The sequence below is a fragment of the Pimephales promelas genome, chromosome 7, assembly GCF_988280905.1.
Source record: "Pimephales promelas chromosome 7, fPimPro1.hap1.1, whole genome shotgun sequence".
NCBI classification, from domain to species: domain Eukaryota; kingdom Metazoa; phylum Chordata; class Actinopteri; order Cypriniformes; family Leuciscidae; genus Pimephales; species Pimephales promelas.
In genome coordinates this window covers 36,735,353-36,760,585 of record NC_142775.1, presented here as the reverse complement: position 1 = coordinate 36,760,585, position 25,233 = coordinate 36,735,353, and the positions used below count along the sequence as shown (strand labels likewise).

The 25,233-nt window shown below is 36.3% G+C and overlaps 1 protein-coding gene across 4 annotated transcripts in view; it reads left to right on the top strand.

The window, feature by feature from the left end:
- The first annotated feature begins 49 nt into the window (after positions 1 to 49).
- Positions 50 to 25,233, top strand: part of tns1b (tensin 1b) — a 266,496-nt gene continuing 241,312 nt past the window's right edge. Inside the window, exon 1 of one of the 4 annotated variants that reach the window (XM_089133411.1) lies at positions 50 to 295. In XM_089133411.1, coding sequence (XP_088989537.1) covers positions 191 to 295 — 105 coding nt within the window. In that variant the 5' untranslated portion in view covers positions 50 to 190. The remainder of the gene's footprint in view (positions 296 to 25,233) is intronic. The other 3 variants (XM_039683658.2, XM_039683656.2, XM_039683661.2) reach the window with 3 other exon arrangements.

The following is a 25,233-nucleotide window of genomic DNA, read 5'->3' as shown; positions in this document are numbered from 1 at the left end:
GGGAGTTCTGTGGGCAATAGGAACATCGTACGCGGAGACGCCGATGATAAAAGGAATAACGCCTGTTGTTGGATCTCTTTGCTGAAATGCGCGCGAGTGTTTGTACCTGACGTACTGACCTTCAGAAGGATTAGTCACGAGAACGCTCGCGTTGAATGGGTCGTAAGGACGCTCACCTGAACCTGTCTGGATGGGATGCACCGTGAGCTTCATCTGCTGTGAAGACGATTTTCTGCAGATGCCTTTGGATCAGCATGTGGAGAAAAAGAAAGAAGAAAAGAGGCTGTTATCAAAGGTAAGGCGCACATGGGTTCCTGCAGGAACATTCTAGTCCATCGAAAGTTCTTGACGTTGTGCTGTGAACTTGACAGTGAAGCTATAAAAGCTAAAATAAACTTTTTTCCTCAGAGAGATTAATCTTGGTCTTACTTTTATATAATTCTTTGTATATTTTTACGTTTATTTTTATTCATTATTTTGCATTTAACTAATAGAACATTCACAACAGTCAAAAGTGTGGACACACGTATTGGCCGAACAAATCAAAACTATCTAATTTTTTAGATATACACATCTCTAGGCATTGTCTCAGACAACTTCATGATGCTAATTGTGCCGGGATGATTTTAATAACGATTGCTGTACGTTAGATTCCTGGTATGCTTAGATTATTATTATTTTTAAATGTATGTTTTATATAGGATTTATATTAGCCTATATTATGTCTTGTACATTAGCCTACTTAAAGCTACTTTTATAGCCTATTTAATGCTGATTTGATTTCATAAGCATTGTTTAAAAATGTATTTAATTGCAGTTGCCTATTTACATACATTTATGACACTTTACATTTATTTATAAAGAATAGGCCTATGATAAAATGCTCCATAATCAAGTCTAGCAAGCAAATAATGTCCCTTAATAAATAAATAAATACATACATTGCATGGTAACCATGTATCCTGACACTTGTTGACTGCTTTTCAATATCTGGTCCAACCATTGTACATTTTGGAAATGCTTTATATTAGTTTTACAGCCTATATTCTGCATTTACGCATACGTCTTTAAAGATCAAAAGGTTTTTTAAGATTATGAGAAGCACACATTCAGTCAAGTGTGTCTAAACGTTTGAATGTTAAAGTGCTTAATGTGTTGACAGATTTTAGATTTGTATAAACCCCACCTATGCAGTTATGAATGAAAAACAAACCCACAATCTCCTGTTCTGACCTCACAGGGTAAACACATCTCCTACATGACCAGACAGTGAGAAATCCGGCCAAATCCAAGACTAAGCTTAGACAATAGTGTTCTGTTCACATTTGGATCAATGAATGAGTTGCATCATTGCACAGTTTAATTACGGATGGAATCCAGATTGGAAATTTGTGCGTTCCTTCCGCATGAGATCTATTTATAGGCCTTTTGGTTTTATGTTGTCATTTCACATACTGACCACATTTACATCATCTTCATTGTTCAGGTTGTTCTGAAATGCTTACAAGCTAGTGGTTCATGTGACGCTTACATAATCAAAACAGACTGAATTCTGATTATGGAATATTCTTGTGCTTGTAAAGTTTAAACACAGTCAGCTCTGTTGATTTGCATGCTATATTTCAGGGAAAAGTTATACACTCTCAGAAAAAAAGGTACAAAAGCTGTCACTGGGGCTGTACCTTTTCAAAAGGTACACTTTTGTACCCAAAGGCTGCATATTGGTACCTTAGTGGTACATATTAGCACCTAAAATATACATATTACCACCTAAAATGGACATATTAGCTCATGAAATGGAGATATTAGCACCTAAAATGTACATATTCACACCTAAAATGCACATAGTAGGACCTGAAATGGACACATTAGCACCTAAAATGTACATATTAACACTTAAAATGTACTTATTAGCACCTAAATTTTACATATTACTTAAAATGTACAAATTAGCACCTAAAATGTACAAATTAGCACCTAAAATGTACTTATTTGCACCTAAAATGTACTTATTTGCATCTTAAATGTACATATTACTTAAAATGTACATATTAGCACCTAAATGGACAAAAGTTGACCTTTTGAAAAGGTACAGCCCCAGTGACAGCTTTTGTACCTTTTTTTCTGAGAGTATCAAAGACGTCTTACATGGACTGTCCTGATGGGGTGGTCTGCTCTGGGTGGTGGGGTCAGATTTAGAAGGTCAGTCAGGGCGTTACTTGGGGCAGAAGGGTTGGAAAAACAAGCCCCACATTGTTGCTTTGCTCTCGGGACCAGAACTTTGGAAGGAATGTTGAAAATAATGTGTGTTTTGATGATTACAACATGAAAACCTGTTCTACCAAATCCCAAAAACAAAATCAAGACTTGTAAAAGTGCATAATAGGTAATATTTAATAAATAGGTAGTTATCTAATAATCAGAATAAACTAATATAGTTGATTACCTTTCATACAGGGTCTATAGGGCTACTGAATTATGCTTCTGTCATGTGAACCTCGCAGGGGTGCTGTACGGCCAAAAAACTATTACTAGCAATTGCTGTCATTATTTGCTCGTGTCATTTCAAAACTGTTTGCTGTTTTTTTTTCTTTTTTTTCGGCTTTTTTTCTACTACTTTTATTGCTCGCAGTCGCAGATTCAAGGGTGAATATGTAATGACAGAATTTTAATTTTTAGGGGAACTATTCCATTAATGTTACATTATTTTGATGTGACGATTAATCTGTGCCATTCATTTCATGAGAGGAATGTGCATTCATATCTATAGATTAATTAACTTTTTTTTTTTTTGTGAGACTAGAGATCTCTGCTACTGCAGGTTTAAATTCCTTTAAGAATGCAATAACATTCCATTATTTTAATTATCCTTGAGCATGTCTTAATCAGTTTTTGATACACATTTGTAGATAGAACTGCACTGTAAAAAAATATTTTCAAGATGTTATCACAACATATTTTCTTTTGTCAAATCAACTTTATAATAATTTATTTAGTTGAGATAACTTATTATTTTGAGTTTCTGATGATTAAATTAATCTCCTTCATTGTATTAACTCACTTTTCCAGTTCAATCAACTTACAATTTTAAGGCAACCCAGGTTACTTACTTTTTTAAGTTAAACCAACAATATTTTTTTACAATGTAGTAATCACAACATTTTTCTTTTGTCAAATCAACTTAAATAATTTGTTTAGTTCAGATAACATATAATTTTGAGTTTCTGATGATTAAGTCATTCTCCTTCATTGTATTAACTCATTTTTTCCAGTTCAATGAACTTAAAATTTTACGGCAACTAGGTTACTTACTTTTTTAAGTTAAACCAACAATATTTTTTTACAGTGTGGACTCCCTGGGGGAAATCAGTGTGTTGTTATTTTTCAAATACTGATCAGTGTCCAATAAGTACACATTAAAAGAATAAAATATAAGCCTTGCATGCTTAATGCATTGCAAGAGGATGTGCAAATTAGTACATATGTGCACATGCTTTGAATGATATGATTAGCTCAGAGACGTACATTTGGAATATTAGTAATGGTAAATATTTGGATACTGCGCATACTGTCAAACATAAACTTATTTGTGTCATTCTGCCTTTGTCATGTCAGAATGATCTTATCTAAGTGCTCATTATCTAAGTGCTCATTTTTTTTAGTGTGAAAAACTGGATTTTATTTAAGCTTGACTTTCCATAATGGTAGTTCTTTTTTTGTATGTTTTTTTTTAACCTGATCTTAGGGGAAAATGTATTTTATGAGGTAGCAATTTCGTATGAATGTACAAAAATGTATGATTTTGTTTGGGGGGAAAAGGTAAGCCTGAAAGTCCACCTCTACACATAACAGCATCACTGGGGGAACATACTAAGTCACACGATTTAGCCAGCAATTTGCCAAAACGTAAAATAGTTATGAATTGAGAATGAGATTGTGTTCTGTCGATGAAGAATAGTAATGCTTGCTAGAAAATGCATGTTTATTGGGCAACAAGCTTAAACAATTTCCCATCATGCTGTGGGGCAGGACATGACTGATATAATAGAGACATGATTCATAATTGACACACCTAATGGACATAATTAGCTTGTTTTGCCAATAAGTGAAAAAGCAAAAAGAAACACAAAATTGCCCAAGGCATCCGTTTCATTTAAACCAAAATCACTTAAACGCACATCATGCCATGATTTCAAATTCCAAGGAAGACTTCAGATAACATCACAGTGTTTTTAATAAGCTGCATTACAAAACTTCACACTAGAAATTGAGAATGAGATTTGATTGACTGGTTGTGGTAGATCACAGCTCACTGCGTTCTCTCATCTGTTACTAACTAACCAGCGGTGTCCAAATCTCTTAGCAGTGTTGTAGTACTCGAGACTCGGACTCGTCTCGGACTCGGTCTCGAGACCATGTTTTAATGGTCTGGTCTTGTCATGGACTCGTGTCCATCTCGTACTCGAACATTTTTTTTTTTAGGACTCGGAATTATTCCAGAGTCCACTCGAGTTTAATTCAAAATATTTTTCATGATTATTAATGTATGTTAATAAAATATTTCTTTAAATTGATTGACACGCCCAGTGATTGGTGATTTTCTAGTGCGCAACTGCGCATGACAAATTGTAATAAAATTACGTTTAACACCACCTACTATGTGGCCTTTTTACCCTAAACTGATCATATTTTTTAAACTCTAAGTAAATTCAGTAAAAAAAAAAAAAAGGATTTCTCTAAGTAAATAAAAGTAAATTAGGTAATCAACCCTCACTGGTCTCGGTCTCGACTCGGACTCGACCGTCTCTGGTCTCGCACTCGACTCTCTATGGACTCGGTCTTGACTCGGACTCGACTCTCTCTGGTCTCGGTGTCGACTCGGACTCGAGTGAGGTGGTCTCGACTACAACACTGTCTCATAGGCTTCCTTTCATCCCTCCAGTGGGAATAAATCACACAGACAGGTCTGTGGTGGGATTAGAGAGGGGTGGGGAAGCCCGTCAGGAGAAGGGAGGTGGAAATTCCAGGGATTTGGATGGGTGGGAGTGACTGAGTTACCTTCACCAGGTAGATCCATAGGGAAAAACTAGGGTTCTTGTAATTGTTTATCAGACCACTTGTAAGAGCACAGCATGGGCAATTTACCTACTTTAGACGGCGTAATAGAGCACCGCTCCCTTAATGGGGTGCAGCAAGGCACACCCCGAACTTCCTTTTTCAAACTTGTCAGAACAAAAATGTGGGATTTTATAAATTGTTGACGTGATTTGACTGAATTTATAAATCCTAGGGCTGATTTGGGGTTTTGGAAAGATGCTTAGCCTTGAGTCATAGAAACTTCAAGCACATTTTGTGCATCTAAACAACTTTGATGTTTTAATGTGATCTGCAAGAATAAATGCATTGCAATTGAGTGTTCTTTTCTGTGTTAAAGTGGCACTATGACTATACAGAATTGCAAAAATAGTGACTGTTTTCAAGCAAGTTTTTCAACATGATGTATTTTTTTATCATAGCCAAATTGGGATTTCATCACTCTGGTTCCCTCTACATACAAAACCCCAGGATTTCTCCATAAGCTTTTGAATTATTGCAGAAAATAAGCTCTGTGACCAACAAAGGCTAACGGTTCTTACTAGTTTTGTTCAGCAAGGTAATATTCACAAATTAACACAACTTTTATGAATTTAAAAGGCATTTAGCCAAAACCTCATTAATCTGGGATAATGAACCTGGAAATGCAAAAAGAAAAAAAAGGCCAATTCATAACTTTCCACATTGGAGCTATAGCTATACCCTAGTTAGGCTGCTCAATAAAATGAAAGATTGCAATTCAATCGCCACCAGTGGTGCTTAAAAAGAATGAGATTTCTATCATTATTTACTCATTATTAACCTCATTTCATTCCAAACCTGCATGATTTAATTTTTACTTGTGGCAACACAAGATAAAATGCACAATTGCTAAGTCATCAATTACTTATATGTACACCACCCTCATTTGCTCTTTATTTTGTTGCAGTAGCATGATAAAACATTGTTTTTTGGGGGGCAGTAAGTGAAAAAGCAAACAAACTAAACAAATCCATCTTGTTTGAACTTAGACTATAATTACAAATTTCAAGGAAGACATGAGCTCTCAACCTTTTGTCCAAAAAGGACAAAAAATTACTTAATGTACCATTAAAAAGAAATCTAGGCCCGTTTACACCTGGTATTAAGATGCGGGGTCCAACACCTTTTGCGCTCGTTTACTTTCGACCATTTCCAGAGGTAGTCGAAAACTCTTTTGAATGTGTTTGAACAGCCACAAAAGACATCTACGCTCCGCATACTGACCTAACACGTAAACATTATGGAAAGCACGCTAGCCAGACAGATTTAAACTTTGTTGAATGAAGACGCAAGTTTGGTTTGAAGACGAAAAACACAATGTTCTCTCACAATTCCTTATTCTCTTATTATTTTCTAAAACACATACTCACAGTGTTTGTCGTGGTCTTGCAGCAGTCAGAAGATTTGTTTTTCGTCGTCTCCCTTTCTGTTCATATGTGAATTGCACCAGCTTTTGCAAAAGCCCACAAATTTATCCACACATAGACACTCCACTCGAAGAAATCAGTGGTTGAGAAGTGGATAAAAGAGACCAGGCGTAAAAGGTAATGTCTCCCTCGTCTACTTGTGATCCGGTCGACCAAAACACATCTTAATACCAGGTGAAAACATAGGCCCTATAAGATTTTATTCTAGGTCTTCTGAAGTCATACAATGGCTTTGTGTGAGAATTTTTGGTCTGCCACTGTCTGCTAAAGACCTGCGCGAAGATTCCTTAGGCTTCGAATGACATGGGAGTAAACAAATAATGATACATTTTTCATTTTGAATCCTTGAATTATGCCTCTTTTTGAAACAGGGACTTGTTTTCAGAGTTCAGATGGCTGTTGGCAAGTGTTTGCTGTTTTTATACCCCATTCCCATCCCACAGGGATATTCTGGATGATCTGTCAGCGCCCAGCTGAAACACATTCCCTCCTGTCAGGGATTGAGCTCAATGTTTTGGTCTTATCTCAGCGCTCGCTCGCAGTGTTCCTGTCCGACTGCCGCAGAGAACATCTAAAGGTGCCGAGCTTCTCTCCCCAATAACGCCGTTCAGCCATTCCACACACGGCTGCTTGGGCTTTTGTGCTATCGCAGAGCGATTGTGCAGGACACAAAAGGTTCCTGAGTGAAAAACATGGCCAGTCAGGTGCGCGAACATATGCTGATTTAAAAAGTCGTCTTCAGTTGTGCCTCGCCCCTCTTTTTCTTTTTAATGGCGCTCATCTAAGCTAACTTTGTGGTCAATGTCATGTTTGTTTCTCTATGAATGCCTTCTTTTATTTTTAGTCCCTAAGCCTCTACACATAGATCGAACAGATCAAACGCTGCCTGTCAGAGAGGTATCTCTCTGGGTGCACACTGTACGGTTTTCGGCAGCTGAGCCAAATCTATAGGGATTGTAATAGATTTGAAGTAGGGGAAAGTATGCAGTCTTGGATCTCTAGCTGTGTCTGAAACCGCTCACTCGTTCACTCATTCACTAATCCCTATATAGTGTATGGCATTTGAGTGCACTATATCTGCAAGGAGTGAACGAGATGAAGTGAGTGAATTCGGACGCTGACGTTTACACTGTGCGTCGGAGAGTTGGAGCTGTCGCAGAAAAGGCTTCGTCACGCGTACTGATAAAACTCCTTTTATCTTACGTTACCTACTTTAGAAAATAATATTAACAACAATAACAATCATAACGACTTTATTTTGTAATTATACCTCCGTGCCAGCTTTGTAGTTTCATCGAGTGAAATTGTACATTAACTCTCACGTTCACAGATGACGTGTCGTCGAGCGCCCTCCGGCGACCGTTATTATGTTCAAAACGACGATTAACGGATATTTTTCAAATCCTCCACTGGATGTAATGTAATCTCTGGTTTAAACTTGCTCGCGCCAAACTTTCATGCGTGCTCAGTTCTCTCCGCATTGGATTGTGGGAAATAGGGCTTCAGCAAGTGTACATCGAATGTACACTCGAATTCAGAGAGGATTCTGGGTAAAAGTAGTGAATGAATGTAGGGAATGATGTCGTTCACTCAGAATTCGGACACCACTACAAAATGGCCGACACCCGATATAGTGCACTATATAGTGGATAGGGAGCGATTTCAGACACAGCTTCTGTGTTCCAAGTGACTGATTAATTGGCTTTGCGATGGATCTTAGCATCCGATGGAGGTTTTTTGGTCGAAGTCCTGCTCCTACACAGGCTGTCTAATCAAAAAAAAAAAAAAAAAACAATTAAAGAGGTTGGGGTGTTCATGAGAAAGATAGAGATTTGTTCAGTTAAAGCTGCAGTCCGCATTTTTCCTCTTTGTCGCCATCTCTGTTCGAAATCTGCAATTGCAGTCATTCGCGGAATTATCAACTTTACACGAGTTGTAGTTCGACATGGCACAGCGCGAATGAACACATTGAGGAGAGTATGCAGCTGTCAATCACCGCGCCGGTGTGGATATCGGCATTCAGAATCACAGATTATTCTTTTTGGAAGTATGATCAACATAAGAATTTTCACTGGAAAATCTGAACAAGTAAGAGACATCAACTTTTGTTCTGGTACTTTGTTCTCAACTTGTTAATGTTAACAACATCAACATTGCACGACTACATGTAATGTCCTTCCGATATGTATCCTTATTTTCGGTTGCAGTCTTTTTTTTTTCTGTAGCCACTTCGTGCGAGTTGTCGGCTGTTCACGAAAAATGCAAGGCGGGAGGGGGAGGCAAATCTTTTCCGTTTTTAGTACACTGTTATTATGAAAACGTACCCGTGTGGCGCATTCGCACGGGATAAGCGAAGCCTGTGATTTTACTCGAATTTACGAACTTATCTCCCGGATATGATGTCATTAGGCTAAAGCTTTGAAATGTCTTATCGTTATTATGTCTAGCTGTATACAATAAACAGAAGAATTGTCCTTACCGTGTGCTGCTAAACATGTCGTTCATCTCCATCTAATCGTTCTTTTTGTTTTTGCTCCTCTGATGGTTTTCAGCTTTCTCTTTCTGCAAATTGAATAGTTGTACTAGCGATATGACCCCGCACCCAAAATACTATCAAAACACTCCAACTCAGCCTCTATTCTTCACGAAAGATGGATAAAAAGGCGCAGATGAAACAAAAACCTTGAAAAAATGATATACGACCCGGCCAAATCACAGAGATGTCGACTCGATTCGCACGGGACTAATATTGTCACAGGACCTCGGTGTTCGGCAAAATATTAGGTAATTTGCGGGGGAATTTTTACTTTACAAATTACAGACATGGCCGATTCGCACGGGATTAAGATCACAGACAAACTCTGCAATTTTTACAAATTACTACAGGTCACCAGATAATACTAATCCCGTGCGAATAGGGCTTTAGATTACCTCATATAACTCTCATTTAAAGTTGATCTTTAAAACATCAATTTAATAATGTTGTTAAATGTGAGCTTTATTAAATGTTAATAAAAAATGTGACCATTATCAAACTGTGCATCATAATGTTGTGATGGCTACATTCACCTTTTTTTTTTTTTTTTTTTTTTAATGTTTTATCATGGTTGAAGGTTTTGTATTGCTCTTTGTTTTGTATTGGCTTGTTCTTGCAGATTCATTGGTGGTAGATTTTCTAAAGCAAGTAAGAGATAGAAAGAAAGTCCTCCTGTTTTCAGCCCTTCCCCTCAGCGTTTGTGAAGCGTTGTTCTGAAGAGCGCATGTTGTGTAACACCTGGGCTTGAGTCTTCTTTGTGGACCAGCACGTCACGCTTGTTAACGTTGAGAGGAAATAGAAGTGTAGCACAATGCCAGGCTTAGTATGAGGGGAAGAAGGATTTTTATTGCTTGTATAGTATTGACATGGACAATCATTTTAACAAAGAGTCACTTGTCCAATACACTGGGTTTACAAAGTAAATATAACCCTCAAGGTATTGCACCAAACTTCAAATAGAAGTTATTTAAATAGAAAACATAACATCAAAACTCATAATCAACCAGGTTATTTTGATTTCAATGTATTTAGTGCCAGTTACTAATGAGAAGCACATATTGTAACATGCCTTGCATTTCCAAAAACCAAATTTGATACTGGTCCTGTATCCATTTGAAGTCCATGTAAAATATTATTTGCTTTCCATTGTGACAGTGTTTTTTGGCCTGTTCCAGAGAGTGGAGAGCTGATAGGATGAAAGCCAACAAACTGAAATTTGTTCCATCATTTGAACAATTGCAGCCTAGTGGGTTTCATTCAGTTAGTTTATGTTCTAGAAATAAGGCATGGTGCTATTGTGTTGCTCTCCAAACTTTACTATGCTTTTCTTCATCACAAAATGGCTACATTTGATGTGATATAGGCGATCGTTAGATTCAATCAGTGCAATTTACAAAAGTGGATGTTACTTACTTGTTCAGATGACAATTTAGGGTGAAAATTCTTATGTTACTTCCAAAAAGTATAATCTGTCATTCTGAAGGCCGGTATCCACACCAGCACGGTGACTGACTGACTGCCTCACACGCTCTTCAAAACATTGTATTCATCCACGCTCTGCCGTGCCGGGGCACAACTCGCGTAAATTTGACAATTCTTATAACTGCAATTGCAGATTTCAAACAGAGATGGCGGCAAAGAGGAAACACTGCGGTCTGCAGCTAATTAAAATTAATTTTTAATTTTAAAATGTATAGTTTTAGTAATTATATTTTAATAGTTTATAATAGTAATTAAGTTTTATTTAATTTAATTTTTTCGAGTAATTTATTTTTGCCATTTTTTTAGCTGTACAAAAATTAGTCATATGTTAGTATATTATTTTGAACCGAGCCCATATTCTCTGAATCACTCCATTGAAGTGTCGCTTCCTATGCATGAGTGTTGGGACAACACCACAGATCTGTTCGACACAGTGCCGCCTGGTTTGCGTTGTGACAGACCGCCAGCGGGGTTTCCCCTCCCGCCTCCGCTCTGTAATTATCTGATAAGGTATGCGGTGCAGTGAAAGTTACCCACAATCCCTCCCACATTCCAGTGTCCTGCTGGCCAGCAGAAAACAGTGTGTTCTCTGTGTAGAGTACCACTGACCTCTGCGCCACTCCCTTCATGCTTTAATGAAAGTATCAATGCTTCAGGAACTATACCTGACCCCTGGCTGACCTCTGTGAACACATGTACGTGGAGTGGACTGACACTTTTTGTGTCTGTGCATACTTGCTTACCTGATGTTATCTTTCCTACCGCATTAATATTTATTTAAAGTTAAGATTACGTTTGAAAGGTCAAACTGTCTCTTTTCCTTAGAAAACATTTCTGTGATCCAGGCAATGTAAACATGGAACCTAGTGAGCTTCCTATAAACAGCATTTTTAGCTTCATACTATTTGTCTTAAAGCAGATATGACTCAGGCTTTGATCCTGAGTTTAGGAGTTTACGTGTGACGTCAGTAGCGAACAGCCAATCACATGCTGAGAAAGAGTGAAACTCATTCAAAACTCATTGAAATTAATTTCTCGCGAGAGAAGTAGTGCAATTTACTTATTAAATAAAAGTATTAAAATATTAAGAATTGAAACAAATTTACACAGCAAGAAGAAAATAGCTGTCTATGAAAGAGGACAACTAAAAGAAAGTCTCGCTACTGTATATCAGTGCAAGTACGGTAAAAGTTGTGAAGTTAGTTTATACAGTTGATAAAGGTATAGAGAGAATTGAACATTTAAGCTCACATGTAGTCATTTTAGAGCTTCATTTATTGATTCTAAAGCGCATTTATATTACTGTCCGTATTAATTTGAAATCTGCGTAATAATAATTGATGAACTGAAGTTGTACACACTCTAAACAATGCTGGGTTGTTTGAACCCAAATTTGGGTCAAATATGGACAAACCCAATGTTGGGTTAAAAATGTAATTTCAAATTTGAACCCAACTTCAACTTTCACTTTCAACTGTAAATTTTTTCAATTAGATTTTTAACCCAACATTTGGGTTTGTCCATATTTGACCCAAATTTGGGTTGAAACATCCCAGCATTTTTTAGAGTGCATGTGAGATCGTTCTAGGGTATACACTCTAAAAAATGCTGGGTTGTTTGAACCCAATTTTGGTTAAAATATGGACAAACCCAGCCATTGGGTTAAAAATGTATTTTAAAAATGTAACCCAATGGCTGGGTTTGTCCATATTTTACCCAAAATTGGGTTCAAACAACCCAGCATTTTTTTACAGTGTAATAATTTCAGAAATAATTTCTAAATCATACAAATTTATTTACTAAAAGCCATGATTTTGTCTTTTAAAATCATTTGTTATGGAGTGACTTTATCGCGTCCTACATGTGTCACTTTGCTCACAGCTGATTCGGTTTGCAACCTCTTACCTGGAGCATAACCTGCCCCGGACCATGTTAGCCATGGAGTGTAAGTTACTATGGCGATGAACACTGCTAAAAGCCAAACCACTTTCATGGTACCTAAAAGCCAGGATTGGCACAAACTAAACTGAAACATAGCTGGCTAGCCACCTAAACTGGCTTCATGGTATAGGCCCCAGTTCTCATCCAATAGTGTCAATGTCGAGTCAAAGTTTCCCCAAGTAAGCAAGTCAGGTGACCGTGTCATGGAGCTTTGACAGAAATGGGGAAACATTGGTGAACGCTGTTTATAGTAAAGAATTTTTGTTTGGTATCTAGTTAGGATAATGATCTTTAAGTGTACTTGGAAAAAATCCCTTACAAATCCCAGCCTTATATAGTTGTCACACACACTTGTGAGAATCCCAAAGAAATATCTGTGGTTACTATGGTAAGAAAAGACAACTTTTTATACTTTTATATGATAGAAAAAGTTTTCTTTCAGAATGACTGCTGAAGGTGAACCAATGCATTTCTTAAAGGGAAATTCTGATCCTCAATTTGTCAACATGTTTAACATGTTTCACTCTACTAGTTGCAAGTTCACAAGCAGATAATAATAGGCATCTGATATTGTTTGATTAAATTCAATCCTCTAAGGTTTAGCTGACTTTTAGATTACAGGATGACAAATACTGTATGTGCTAGCTAGAGTTACATGTGAGAGTGATGTTTAAGCTGCCAGTGGAGTGTAAGTGAAGGGAATGCCAACACAAAGGACTGTACGCTTCAGATTACTTCATTCCTTCACTGAAGGCCTGTGTGAATGAGACCGATTTGAGGATATCGTTTTTCCAATTTCCCAATGTTCACGCTTGGCTTGAGCAGAAGGAAATTATGGGTTGCTTGACGTCAAAATCTTGACAATCTGCTGAAAGCTGAGAAAGGGATTTGCATATTATCGATTTCATTCACTTGAGAAAAAAAATATAGAGTTGGTTGTCAATCGATTAAAATTTTTGAATCAAATATTGCATTTTATTCTGGTCAGTTACCCAATATTTGGCGAGAAAAGCCCCCCAAATTAAGATCATTCAAAAGCATTAAACTGAGGGATTTTAAACTGGAGTTCAAGGACTCAATAAATAAGAATATTTTACAAATAATCTTGATCACATAATTCATTTGTCTTATTAGACATGAAAGTCTTTATTGACTTTAGAGTGCACTCTAAAAATTGCTGGGTTGTTTTAATCCAATTTTGGGTCTAATATGGATAAACCCAGCCATTGAGTTACATTTTTTTAATTATATTTTTAACCCAACGTTTGGGTTTGTCCATATTGGACCCAAAGTTGGGTTAAAACAACCCAGCAATTTTTAGAGTGTATTGTTTGAATAATGTCAATATATTTGCTTTAAATCATTGAACATGCATCTAGCACTGTTTTTGTTTTATTTTATCTTATTATTTTTGTCAACATGCTTAATTTAAAGCCCTAAAAACTTCATGTCGCAACTCAGGTTGGGGTTTGCAAGGCGATACGGTGCGAGTAAGGCAGAACTCTGGGATGGTCAGATATTTCTTTCAGAGTCTGGCTTTCAGGACATTACAGACCCACTGATGCAGAAAGCCCTTCACAAAGACTCTGTCAACAGAAGATAATGGAGTACAAAAGACTTTAATACAGTCACTTAAAGCTACTTTAATGCAGCTCGGGCATCGCTTTGAGGATGAAATGACAGTCCACATGATCGATTAAGGGTTGAGGGCAACTGTATTTTTTTTTTTCCCAGAGTTACGCTTGCATGCTCTCTTTGTGGGGGTATAACAAGGCTTGACTGACTTAAACACCTCTTTTGGCTCAAGCCTGTTGCACGAAATGGACAAAATGTAGATTCTACGGAGTCGCTTCCGTCCAGCTCTGTCTTTTTGTCTGTTGATGAATGTGGCTTTTATTCTTGATTTTTGTTGACACTTTTCTGCTGGAGGGATTTTCTTGTAGGCTTTCTAATACTTGGCATAGAGCAGACTCAATCGCACTTGGCAACCAGGAACTCCTAGGAAGTCCTGCTCGTCTGCTTTTGTGGATTCTCAAAGGCCTGTGGGGTGATGGACAGGGTGCAATGCTGAGAGCTCATCACATTTAGACCGATATGGCACATTGCTGATGTTTGGGATCACCCAGTTCTAGAGGCTTCTTGTTCTTGTAGAGGAGACGACTGTTGAGTCATGAGGTAATTAGAGGGGTATGGCCATCCAGGTTGGTCTCCTGTGTGGTTTTTCTTTCTTTTTTTACTCTGGGAGAGGGTTGTTTTTCTCAGGGATCATAATATATCCCTTGGTCTGACATGCTGCATTTACTTTGAATACGCACAGGAAGAACGTCCCACTTTTTCTTTCCATTTCACGCCAAATGTTGTAACAAGCCAAGGCAGATATTTCGTTTGACTTGCACGGACTGTTTTTAAAGGATAGGCTTGCAGACTTCCACATTCCGTAAAAGAGGAAAGTATGTACACTGGAATTCTGAGTCCTAGTGGAGAAATACCAAATAAGCGTGATAGAATCTTAGACAAAAGTTCTTCATTTTGACTTTTCACATAACTGCATTAACCCTTGTGCTGCATTAGATTTTTAACACCGTTGAGTGCATTAAGGACCAAAAATGGCCACATATTAAACATTGCCTAAAATATTATATATTATTATTATTTTCCACTTTTACCAAGTTAAATCTTTTAACCAGCATCAGTTCTCATCATAACTACCAAAAATGTATTCAATTTCAGGATTTGAACCCTTTAATTACCAGTTTTGTTTGCGAAACCATCGATTTGTATAAGAGGAAAAAACACAAAAATTCAATTATTTTCAATAAACTAAATGCAAAGAGAAAACTTTAGATTTGGATTATCACAGTCCCACTTTGCAAAAAATCCCACTTAGCGCATTAGAGACCAAAAATGGCCACCTATTAAACACTGCCTATTGCCTAAAATAAGGTGCATTTCCACCCATAGGGAATAAATATGTAGTGACGTCATCTGGTGGAATACACTATATAATGCAAATATAATGCTTTTGCTTCAAAATGAAAGGATGTTTGTGCAAAAATCATGTTTCATGTATTACTGACAGCCTCAGATTTAAACAACGTTTTAATGGGTTTCAATGGGCCATTTTTGGTCTTTATGGTGCTGAGTGTTACTATTTGATGTACACATTGTGTGTTATACGTATTTTGCAAAATGGGATCACATTTTTTACATGTATCCAAAAAGTCACAATTTTGCCAAATTTCATACCATTTGCATTAAAACAGCCAAAATGGTCAAAGAAATTAAACTGCAAAAGACCAAAAATGTCCCTAATGCAGCATAAGGGTTAAAATGCATATCATAAGTGCAAAACAAGGCACTTTTTGAGTTACTGTGTATCAAATAAACATTTTTATTTAGTTTAGTTTATTTAGTTTTTTTTAAATACATTTTTGTATATTTATATTTATTTGTTGACTATATATATATATATATATATATAATTTGGTGATGAATAGGACTACATTGGTTACACTGTATGTTTAGAAACTTGCACTAAACTTTGGGATTACCCAAACTGAATCAGGTTACAGTACATGCAATGCAAAGCGGGAAAGCACAAGTGTGCCACACCTCTGTAATTACCACACATGTGTCATGTTGTCATCCTGATCTCTCTTATAGAGCAAACATGTTGCTCTGATTGTAACATGAGCTGGAGCATCTATTTTCTCTGATAGCTGTGGGGAAATGTGTGAGGATATCTCACATTCACATAGCGGCAATTGTTTAGTGAACAAAGCAATGCATTGTTCATTGGTCAGTTGTGAATCTCTAAGGTCATTGTAGTCTGTGTAATTATGTGCCTTGAGGAACTCAAAATAGCCCGATGAGGCACGGAATAAGATCATGCTCTTTGTCTTTGTGCTGTACTTGCCGCAGGCTTTAGCAACTTGTGTGAATGTGGCCCTACTAGAGATGGGCATTCTGGTCATTTTGCATATTTGAATAAAGTATGTTTAGAATTTTTTAAAAATCACAGCTTCATCGCAATGTTACAAAACTTGGTGACTTTTATGACATTATGTATGTGAACACACAAAAAAATTGAGGTCATGATCTGAGCATGCTAAGTGGTCTTAAAAAAATAGTCACACTTGTGGTCTTTGGTCAAAAATGACCCCCATAAGAAATGAATGGGAAATTGTAAAAAATGAAAAAAAAAAATTTTTTGTCTAATTTTTTAATAAGAAATAGTTTTTGTGATTGTTTCAACTATATATTCAAATCCACGAACATAACAAAAAAAATGTGTTCATAAACAGCTGGGGAATTCACATGCCTCTCCATAGAGAGCTGTACTTGCCATCTAGTGGTTACACCATGATTCTACGCTTTTTCTCTATACTGTAACCAGATGGTGCTAATTTTCTTCAAAAAATATTTTTTTTTATGAAGGCCTAGCCTCTATATTAAACTAAAGTACTGCGTTAATATTTTTTTCAAAAAAATAATATATATATATATATATATATATATATATATATATATATATATTTCCATGGCAAAAATAAACCATAAATATTGCATAAATATTAATAAATTCAATGAAATTGTCTCAAAATACTAAATAAAAAATAAAATAAAAAATTATAGAACAAAAATAAATTGCATTGGTTTTACTGGGATGGAGAAAGTTTCATTTTTAGATGTCCGGTCACACTCTAAAAAATGCTGGGTTGTTTTAACCCAACTTTGGGTCAAATATGGACTAACCCAGCCGTTGGGTTAAATTTTTACATTACATTTTTAACCCAACATTTCGGGTTTGTCCATATTTGACCCAAAATTGGGTTAAAACAACCCAGCATTTTTTAGAGTGCACTTTTGACCGGGAAGATAACAAGTGTGACTCCGAAACGAAGAGCACCTGAGGGTTAATATTTATATATAAATATTGCTTTTGCTTTTGGCTTGCTCAGTTGGGGATATTTAATATTTAGCAGTATTATTGATCTGTGTTGTACTACTTTCATGTTATCACTGTGAAGCTGCTTTGATACAATCTGTATTGTGAAAAGCGCTATATAAATAAATGTGACTTGACTTGACTTAAAGATAAATCAACTATGCTTTTGCACTCTTTTTGTAATTGTACATAAGCTTGGACTTTTGGGTTTGGAATGTATTTTTGTATAACTTACTGTTCTCTTTTTCAGGGTCTCATGTCTGACTGTCATGTTTTGAGAGGGTGTATGTTAAGGGTGTTGTTCACACTTGGCATGTTTGGTTGGATTAAAGCGAACCCTAGTGCGATTACTCTGTTAGTGTGGTTCGTTGCCATCTGAACCCTGGTGTGCACCAAACAAGTGCTGAGACCCCTGAAACAATGGGTCTTGATCCGCTTCCAATTGGTGCAGTTCGACTAAAATATGAATGCTAAAGCAAACCTGTTTTTTTCTCTTCACAGTCGTGATGTTGCCCATCACACGTCTCCTCACAGCAGATCTTGGTTTGTGTGTGTGATGTAGGGATTCCTGCTGCTGTTTTGACTCCTTTACGCATTATATAAGCTCTTTATGAGTTTTCAGCTGGTCAAAATACCATAATTTTTCGGCAATGCATATACAACGAGTGCATTTATCCCAACACACAGCGTTGTTTTGGATGTTCGGTAAGTTTCATAATAAAAGCCGACCAATCATGTTTAGGTCCGGTATCTTTCGGTTCGATGTTAAAATGCCAATGTGAACGCTAAGCGGACCAGGACTAAATGAAAGTGTGAACACACTAAAATAACTACAGTATAGAAATGTGTATCTTTCAGTAGTTAAGAGTTAGATAAATTCATTCAGTTAATGCATTTTAATAAACTATAGTTAGTCACGTCAGAGTAGGACTGTGCTCAACGTTCATATGAGTTCATTCTTGAAATGTTGTGTCACAGACCATCTGGAGATGATGAAGATATGATCTGTTTTGATGCAGACATGTGCGTGGCTATTGATGCCAGACAGACAAAGATTATTTGTGCTGTTTTATAGCATCTATTCAGGTGTGTTTTACACCTGTGTGTCTTTGATCTAACACTATGAGTGATAAAAAGGGCTTATCAGTCTTCTGCTCACACACCTCGATGCTGAGATGACAAACTCAAGCCAGCTGCCAAAAGGTGGTATGGCAGTGCCTTCTCATTCTGCGATTAATGTAGATCTCAATAAACATAAGCTGCGTAATACAAATAATGCACACTGTGTGTGCCGTCAAGACAACGATCTGATTGGAAATGACCTTTCACTCAATTCTGCTCTATAAAAGCCTGTTTCTGCCTCAGAGCAACACATAAAATAGATGAAACCAAATCAAATGTAAGAAATTATATTTAATTTAATTTTGTTTTATTTATCTGAAACAGACTTCCACAGTTTTTTTTTCTTTTCTCACAGGCACTGTTGGATTTTATTTTATATTATTTTTAGGGCTGTGCTAAAATTAATTGCGATGAATCGCATCCAAAATAAAAGTTTGTGTTTACATATGCGTGTGTGCTGTGTATCATTATTTTGTATATATAAATACATGCATTGCGTGCATGTACATTGTACACTGTAAAACATTTGGAGTAGGATTTACTTGAAAAAACCTTGCTAAACGATCTCACTCAGAAAATGCTTGTAAATTTACAAAGATTTGCCAAGTAAAAACCTAAACATATTTATCAGTAGCTTTAATTAGAAATCTTTAAGTTAAATTTACTTGGAATGTGGAATTAAGTAAACTTTACAAAAAATAAGTAATTTTAACTCGGCTTGTAAAAGGTTGATTAATACCGATTTCCTTTGCCTTTGTATTACACTTCACTAAAACAATTATCTTGAATTTTATTAGTCATTTATAGTATGTTCTTTACTTAGATCATCTAAGTAATTTATATATACATCATGTCAGACTTTAAGCCTTATGTGAATGCAAACACCTCAATACTTGGTATATATATACATATATATATACTTAATACTTGGTAGATCGTTTTTGTGTTTGAATGTCGTTTTAAGCAAAAAATTTACTCGAAATGTCACAAAATGGCAATTTACTAATACTGAAAACAAAAATCAATGATAAAACAGTGTAAATACAGCTGGAAACCAGTGAAAAATGAACCTCATTAATTATTCAAGGTCCAGTGCATGATGGGAACCCCAGTATCAGAAAAGTTGAGTAATTTTTACTTAATTTTATTGAGTTGATATTACACTTTCATTTATACTCGCTTGAAATAAGTACTGATATGGAATTTACTTAGTTTTTTAAATTCTTGCCTGAACTAACTTTTTCAAGTAAATTACATTGGGTTTTTTCACTAGTATTTACTTAACCAAAAAATCATTTTTTATATAAGAATTATTTGCACATAAATACTATATATATATATATATATATATATATATATATATATATATATATAAAATATATACTGTATGAATAACACATTTTCTTAAATATATACATGCATGTGTGTGTATTTATATATACAAAATAATTATACACAGCACACACACTTATATTATATAAACACAAACTTTTATTTTGGATGCAATTAATCGCAATTAATCTTTGCAAAGCCCTTTCTTTCTTTCAGAATTGAATGTAGCCAATATGACAGACTTGCGATGCTTGTTGCACATAACTGTACTGATTCCAATCATATTTTAAGCGGCAAGCGCACATCTGAAGTGTCTCAGCTGAAGTAAATAATCCACTATTTATCAGCTTTAATATATCTTCTAAATGTATTTATCGGTCTTATGAACATAACATTAAAAATGAATATGCATCGGCTGAAACCATTATGGTGGCCGAGATATCTTCCGTTCCTAATGTTAAGATATCTGCATTTATCTTATCAATGTAATGTAATTGAGATGTGAAAGATAATTACATTTCCCTACCTATAGGATAAAACTGTATTTTATAATTTCATCTAAGATTTGTAGGATTTACTGTGCGATTGATCGGTTGACAAACGTATAAACAGAGCTGACAGCGCTTGCTGTTCTCAATCACTGAATGTCAGCTTCAGCCGGACGCTCGTGTCTTTGAGCCAAACGCGACATTGGCTTCAGAGAGGGACTTCAGGTATACAGCAGATGAGGCTTTTGATTTTGAATGGCAACTGCAAATAAGACTGTCGTCTGTTTTAATAGAATCTGTCATCAGCAGGGCCGAGACGGCGAAGGCTCAATATTGGATGATTAAAACGCTTTATGAAGTGTCTGAGTAGCAGTACTGTAATTATAATCTTGAATGCAGGAGATCTACTTTGCTAAATGCAGTAAACCGTGTGCGATGTAAAGTGCTTTCATTGGTCTGAGAGGCCAATGGGATGTTTTCCATAGTATCTCCAGATGTACGGTGTATAGTGATAAAGGGATAGTTCATTTTGAAATTAATTTTTGATATGTTTTAGCTTACCTCAAGGGCATCCAAGATGTAGGTGTCTTTGTTTTCCCAGTAGTTTCAATTTTGATATTTTTAGGTCAAACCGTTCTTCTCTGTCAGTCATATAATGGAGGTCTATGGTCACCACCTCAAAGAGCATGCGCAGAGAAGTCCAAATTAAACATGATTTAATGACTCGTAAATGTAACATTGATGGCCTAAGACACGAAAAGAGGGGTTTGTGTGAGAAAACGAACAGTATATATATCGTGTTTACCTCTTTTAACTACAGCCACGTCCAAGTGATCTGAGGGCGAGGGCGCTTCTGTCTGCACAAGCGCCGGAAAGCCCCGGAACTGATCGCTCAGTTCAATCCTGAACGCAATCCTGTAGAATTCAACCAATCAGATGACGAATTCAAATCTCCTGAAGGTTTTCTAATTGTGTTTTCCTTGTGCATCAGACGTTCAGCCAACGGTGTGTGACGTCTGAGATTAGCTACAGTACACGCTAATGACAAACTTTTTTTTCTATTTTTTTGAGGCTATTGTGTAAACAATCAAGTTATAATTCATAAAGTTTCAGGAGTTCCTGCATAACAGGAATGACCCATACAGATTTGATCTGTCAACCAAAAGCATTAACAGGCTGTGGTTTCATTTACTGCAGGAACAAGGCTAACAACTGCATCTTGTGTGTTTTAACACGCACGGCTAGTTTGTGTGTGCTTGTCAGGCAGTAGCTGATGACGCTGAAGTGAGGAGTGACTGTGAAGCAGGTGGTGAAAACTGATGATTATGTTTTTTTTGTTCTGTGATTAGTGAATGACATCTGGGAGAAGTCACTCACTACACCTGACCACACACACACAACATCACAGTCCTGCAACAGATATATCTGATGTTTGTGTTTACATATGTATTGGAATGACTTCCACCTTTATAGTGTCATTAAAGCCTTTTAATGATTGTTCTTAAGACAATAATACATGTGTCACTGGCCACAAGGTGGAGGTATTGTTAAAACAAAGCACAATATCCCCTTGTTGTGGTCAAGCTGTGGCTACAGTCTGAGGGATTCCAGTGAATGCTCCCGGAATGACATCTAATTTCACAAAAACATACTAAAATATAGTAATATATTTTGTATATACTAAAATACACTACACATTTTATATATTTTTTTATATTAATGAATGAATGAATTATTTAATTAATAGTCTAAAATGTACTAATATATACAGTATAATTCTTTATATATTGATACAATTTAATTATTTAATAAATAATTATGTGTTTATGATCATTTATTTATTATTTATATAATGATACTACTACTATATTTTACTTTTATAACAATGTTTATTATTATTATTATTATGTAGACGATAAATAAATACTAATTGAATAATAATAGTAGGCCTATTAAATATAATAACACCCGCCCGTCTGTCCATCCATCCATCCATCCATCCATCCATACATACTAATTTGCTTTGGAAATTTGCGTTTAGAATTTGCTTTGGAAATTTCACTCTGCTTAAAGGTGAAGTCTGTGATTTCTGCTCTACTAGTTTCCCAAATCTACAATTGGTCGTACTATTCGAACAGCAATTCTGTGCGGGAATTATTGGGGCTAAATTTATTTCTTTATTTATGAAGCCAACAGGCTATAGTTACGTCACATCTGAAAGATATGTAGTAAAAGTAGAGCCAGACTGATATAATGGCAGGCCGATATTATCGGCCGATATTAGGCATTTTCCAAACTATCGGTATCGGCAGTTACAGTATAATGGCCGATAAATGAATATTTCAAAAATAAAATAAAAACGGACGAAACACGCTTGAACCATGTCATGAGTGTTGGAGTTGTATAGTTTGTCCACCAGAGGGCACTCTACACCGTCCCTGTTGGCAACACTCGTTGAGTTGGTCACGATACATACATTGCTTGAATAACAATTAAAAGAACATCCCCATCAGTTATCTTAACTCAAATAAGCATGACAAAATTTGTGACCATCATGTCCAGTTTAAAAAAATAAATAAATAAAATATCGGACGATATATCGGTATCGGCCTTCAAAATCCTTAATCGGTCGGGCTCTAAGTAAAAGCCACAAAACTTTTGATTTAATTGGGTTATCAATCCGTCGATCACTAGAAGGTTTACCCAAAAAATTACTTGATTGATATTTTGCTTGAAACAAAACTTTGGATTTATAGGTGGCTGACTGAAAAAAATACACTGACAATTAGACTATTTTTCATTCTCTGATTTCATAAGGACTTTATTATAGGAGGTTGACAGAAAAGAAAAACCAACTCGAATCATTTGTTTGTTCATTCATTCGTTCACTTATTAATATGGCCACAATTCTGTCTGTCTGTCTGTCTGTATGGTAACTGATATTATTATATTGAGGAGACTCCTCTTGTGGACACAATACAGCAGATGCGTAGTGCCTCAGCTGACTGCTTCACTGTTGTTTGTCTTGTTTGTAATGCGGTGTGAGGGCGTCCATAGTGGCTTGTGGTCCTGCCCACATCACTTCCTGTACAGTCACGAGGAGGAGGAGGACTGGGCCAGAGGTTACTATAGTTAGCTGCAGCAGGTTGTGTTGTTGTTGTCTAGCTGGAATGTTTCCTGTGGGTGAGGACAGTGTGCCGTGTATGGGGATGTTCTCAAGGTGCTCAAAGTCAGGACTCGCATCCGACACATTCACAGCTGACCAGCACCGGGGAACAGTCTGTTCTGAGAGAGTGCCTCTATTTATACCCTCCTTCACAGGACTTTGTTGAATTCAAGGCATGCGCACACCATCACACACACATACATATTTCGTAGTTCAAGATGACGTGTGTGATTTCTACCACTAGGGCTACCAAACCAAATTGCAGTCTATTTGTTTCAGCAAATCTACCTATCTATCTATCTGTCCGTCTGTCCGTAAGTAACAGCGAAAAATTGTGAAACAAAATTTCGGAACATTTAAACAGTCATTGAGATTTTGGAAAAGTTAATGGAAATCCTATTGTATGGCTTTGTGTGAGGAACCAACCCGGTCTCATCCCAAGACGTCATATAACTGACGTTTTGGGACGTCTTTTGACCATACGTCAATATTCGCCCCCTTAAACGTCGGTAGATGAGGTTATGGGATCCTAACTCTACCCCAGACCTAAACCTAACCCGTCACCTAACTGACGTTAAAGGTAAAGCGTCAGTTGTATGACGGCCCGGGATCGCCATCTACCGACGTTTAAGGGGGCCCTAAAAAGGCGGATGTTGACGTATGGTCAAAAGACGTCCCAAGACGTCAGTTATATGACGTCTTGGGATGAGACTGTGTTAGAGGAACAGACCGAAAGTCGATATTCACTTATAATCCCTCCCCCCGGCAAGGCTTAGATTAAAAAAAATGTGCATTGATGATCACACCAGGATTGTTGTCATTGACAGCGGCCAACTCATATGTGGGATGGAGAATGAAATTGGAGAGTTGCACAGAAGGGGAAGATTTGCAATAAATAAGTACATTTATTGGGAACACTTTAGAATACGGTTCCTTCGTTAATGAATAACTAAGAACCAATGAGTAACACAATATTAACAATCTAGTAACTATTATTAACTAACAAGAAACTCTGATTAACGAACTAGTAAGTAATAGCGCACAGACGAAAGTATAGTTCACTATTAACTAATCAATAACTACTATTTTTTTAATACTTCCCAGAGACCACTGAAAAAGTTTATTAATAATCTAGTAACTACTATTAACTAAAAGAAACTCGTAAGTAATAGCTCACAGATGAAAGTGTTACTAGATACTTCTGTGGGAATTACTAATTATTTGGATCCGTATCGTAAAGTGAAGATCATTGAAACTAACTAGTAATGACTCAAGTGTTACTAAAGACATTTTCTAAAAGTATACTGAAGTTCACCAAAAATCTCAAACGTTTGCACAAATCATGACTAGATCATGTAGTAACTAAGAGTTTCTTTTAGTTAATAGTAGTTACTAGATTAATAAACTTTTTCAGTAGTTCTCTGGGAAGTATTAAAAAAATAGAAGTTACTGATTAGTTAATAGTGAACTATACTTTCGTCTGTGCGCTATTACTTACTAGTTCGTTAATCAGAGTTTCTTGTTAGTTAATAATAGTTACTAGATTGTTAATATTATTCATTGGTTCTTGTGTAGTTATTCATTAACGAAGGAACCGTATTCTAAAGTGTTACCCATTTATTTTGTTCCTCGCCCCAAAGTTATCATACGGATTTTCACTGAGCGTTCAGTCATCA